This window comes from Crocuta crocuta, unplaced genomic scaffold, assembly GCF_008692635.1.
Source record: "Crocuta crocuta isolate KB4526 unplaced genomic scaffold, BGI_CrCroc_1.0 scaffold334, whole genome shotgun sequence".
Classification (NCBI taxonomy): domain Eukaryota; kingdom Metazoa; phylum Chordata; class Mammalia; order Carnivora; family Hyaenidae; genus Crocuta; species Crocuta crocuta.
The window spans coordinates 4427915-4430982 of NW_027533260.1; the positions used below are offsets into that span (position 1 = coordinate 4427915).

General features: G+C 63.8%; 1 protein-coding gene across 1 annotated transcript; it reads left to right on the plus strand.

Annotated features, from left to right (window-relative positions):
• Positions 1-368: 368 nt before the first annotated feature.
• On the plus strand, positions 369-2864 carry CCDC8 (coiled-coil domain containing 8 subunit of 3M complex). Its single transcript, XM_077747431.1, has one exon. The coding sequence runs from the start codon at positions 970-972 to the stop codon at positions 2377-2379; it is 1410 nt and encodes a 469-aa protein (XP_077603557.1). The 5' UTR covers positions 369-969; the 3' UTR covers positions 2380-2864.
• Positions 2865-3068: the final 204 nt, after the last annotated feature.

Sequence of the window (3068 nt, forward strand, 5' to 3'; positions counted from 1 at the left end):
GCAGGGCTTGGCTGGAACCCGCACGTTTAGGATGGCAGGGTTGGGGACTGCCGCCTTTCTGGGGAAAGGTGCTGACGTGGGCCTCGGCGCGCCTTCGGCTGGGAAGCGACGGGCCCCAGTGAGGCCCGCAGCGCGGCCACACCCCTGTGCGGGAGGGGAGTGAGGGCGCCCCGAAGGGAGTGGACAGCCCCCCTGTCAGTCTTCCCGAGTCGGGGAGTGTAAGATGAGAAGGGGGAAGGTGGGCCTCACCCTCGGGGAGGGCGAGCAGGAACTTCCTGCCCGCGCTCCCGCTGCTGGGGCTGGGAGGCTGCTGGCGCGTCAAGGTCAGCCTGCGCGGGGGTGGCTGCCTGCCTGGGGGCGGGANATTGAATAGCCACGACCGAGTCGTCTTTGTCTGCGAAGTCCTCTCCCAAGCTGCAGGCGAGTCCCCGAGGCAGGAAGAGCCACGCGGCAGCCCGTGCGCCCCGAGTTGGAGCCGGACACCGCGTCTGCAGCTGGCGGTGGGCGTTGAGCCTCAGGACTGACCCCCGTCCTCCCGGCTCACGTAAGCATCTCGGGGGGTTGAGTCCCGCCAGCCCTCGGCGGGGAGCCGGACTTGGCCAAGGCTGGACTTGATTTCCCGCCGCAGAGAAGTTGGGAGGGGTTGGCGCAACCTTGGCCGGAGACGTGAGACCCTCCGGGCAGTTCGGCCGGGACCCCGCGCCCAAGACCCAGGCCTACCTGTAGCTTGGGGTCGCTGCCCCCACCCCGGCTTTCACCCTGGAGATCTTAAAGACCCTCGAGAAAAGCCACGTGGGGGGCTGGTTCCCCTGGGGCTTCCTCCCGTCGCCTGACTGTCTGATCCTGTGGAGCGTCCCAGATGTCTGCAAAGATGTGGACCTGGACGTCCTGGTGGAAGCCCTGAGACCCGTGGGGACCTTTAAGAAGATCGGCAAGGTGTTCCGCAGGGAGGAGGACTCCACGGTGGGGATGCTGCAGATCGGGGAGGACGTCGACTATTTGCTCATCCCGCGGGAGGTCAGGCTGGCCGGGGGCGTGTGGAGGGTCATCTCCAAGCCCGCCACCAAGGAGGCGGAATTTCGCGAGCGGCTGACCCAGTTTCTGGAGGAAGAAGGCCGCACGCTGGAGGACGTGGCCCGCATCATCGAGAAGAGCACCCCACACCCGCCCCAGCCCCCCAAAAAGCCCAAGGAGCCCCGCGTGAGGAGGAGAGTCCAGCAGATGGTGAGCCCTCCCCCGCGGCTGGTCGTGGGCACCTACGACAGCAGCAACGCCAGCGACAGCGAGTTCAGTGACTTCGAGACCTCCGGCGACAGGGGCGACAAGGGTCGCAGAGGCCCGGGGCGCGGCAGGAGGGTGCGCAAAATGCCCGTCAGCTACCTGGGCAGCAAATTTCTGGGGAGCGACCTGGAGAGCGAGGACGACGAGGAAGTGGTGGAGGCCTTCCTGCAGCGGGGGGCAAAGCCGCCCAGCGCGCCACCGGCCCGCCGCCGCGTGACCCTGCCGGTGCCCGTGTTTGAGGACAACCCCGGGCCGCAGCTGTCGAAGGCGGACAGGTGGCGAGAGTACGTCAGCCAGGTGTCCTGGGGGAAGCTGAAGCGGAGGGTGAGGGGTTGGGCGCCGAGGTCCGAGGTGGGCGAGGCCCCGCAGGCCTCCGCAGGGGTGGAGAGGGAGGGGACACGGGAGCCAGGCAGAGCCAGCGGGGGGGATAATGTGGGGCACGCAGGGGGCGGCCAGGTGCCTGAGACTCCCCCTAGACGATGGAGGCCCAAGATCAACTGGGCCTCTTTCCGCCGTCGCAGGAGGGAGGGAGCAGCATCCACAATTCAGGTGGCAGAGGCTGCCGACGATCAGAGAGCAGAGGCTGCAGATAATCAGAGAGCAGAGGCTGCAGATGATCAGAGAGCAGAGGCTGCAGATGATCAGAGGCCTGAGGCTGCAGATGATCAGAGGGTAGAGGCTATAGCTAATCAGAGGGCAGAGGCCATACCTGTTCAGGAAGCAGAGGCTGAAGATAATCGAGGGGCAGAAGCCATAGCTGTCCAGAGGGCAGAGGCTGCAGATTATCAGAGGGAAGGGGCTGCAGATAATCAGAGGGCAGAGGCCCCAGTCGTCCAGGAGGCTGAAGCCACAGCTGCCCGGGTGGCCGCAGGGGCAACGCAGGGAACTAGGGCCCGGAAACAGGTCAAGACAGTGAGGTTCCAGACCCCTGGACGCTTTGCATGGTTTCGCAAGCGCCAGAGAGCCTTCTGGCACACGCCCCGGTTGCCCACCCTGCCCAAGAGAGTCCCCCGGGCAGGTGAGGCCAGGAGCCTTAGGGTGTTGAGGGCAGAGGCCAGAGCAGAAGCAGAGCAGGGAGAACGGGAAGACCAGCTGTGAGGCGAAGGCAGCGGTGGCCTGGAGCACGCCAGCGGCCGCCACCAGCGGCCACCACGCTATCAGCCCCTCAGGGCGCGGTCCTCCCTCTCCCGCCCTTGGATGGAGACGCTCTTCCTGCCTCTGAACTTGAAAATGGAGGTGAAGCAAGGGCCTGGCAATGGGCCTCCCACCTCCACCAGTCCCCCTCTTTCTTGTTAAAATGTTGTCTTTCATGCATTGACTTAAAAAAAAAAAAATACAGACTCTTTCTAGACACCCAAGGAATGTAAAGAGACCCGCAGGGATGGGTTACATCACTCACGATCTGAATTTCCTCCTATGCAGCTCTAGGCGCTCATCCTGAAACAAGGGGAAAGGCGAGGAGAAGCCCCCTCCCCTCCGCCTTTCCCTTCTCCTTCCCGCCTGCACACTTAGCACTGACCGCCTCCTTGAACTTAAAAAGTGGGTGCAAGCCAGCATGCAAATAAAAATGTTTACGTAGCGATTTTTCCTGGCTTTGGACTTTGAGGAATTGGCTATTGAGGAATGCTCCACGGTGATCTTGTCACTCACTCCCTGTGTCCTCTCCAGGCCCACCTTCCAAGTGTTTATGTCGCTTTGCTGGCCACCCCCCCCCGCCCCCAGCCCAGACCCCTTGGGTTTTGGCTCAGGGCTTGCAGCTTCCACCTTTCACCTGACCCCGGTTACAA

Excerpts from the sequence above, each read along its gene's own strand:
- CCDC8 (XM_077747431.1), top strand. The coding sequence starts at position 970 with ATGCTGCAGATCGGGGAGGACGTCGACTATTTGCTCATCCCGCGGGAG.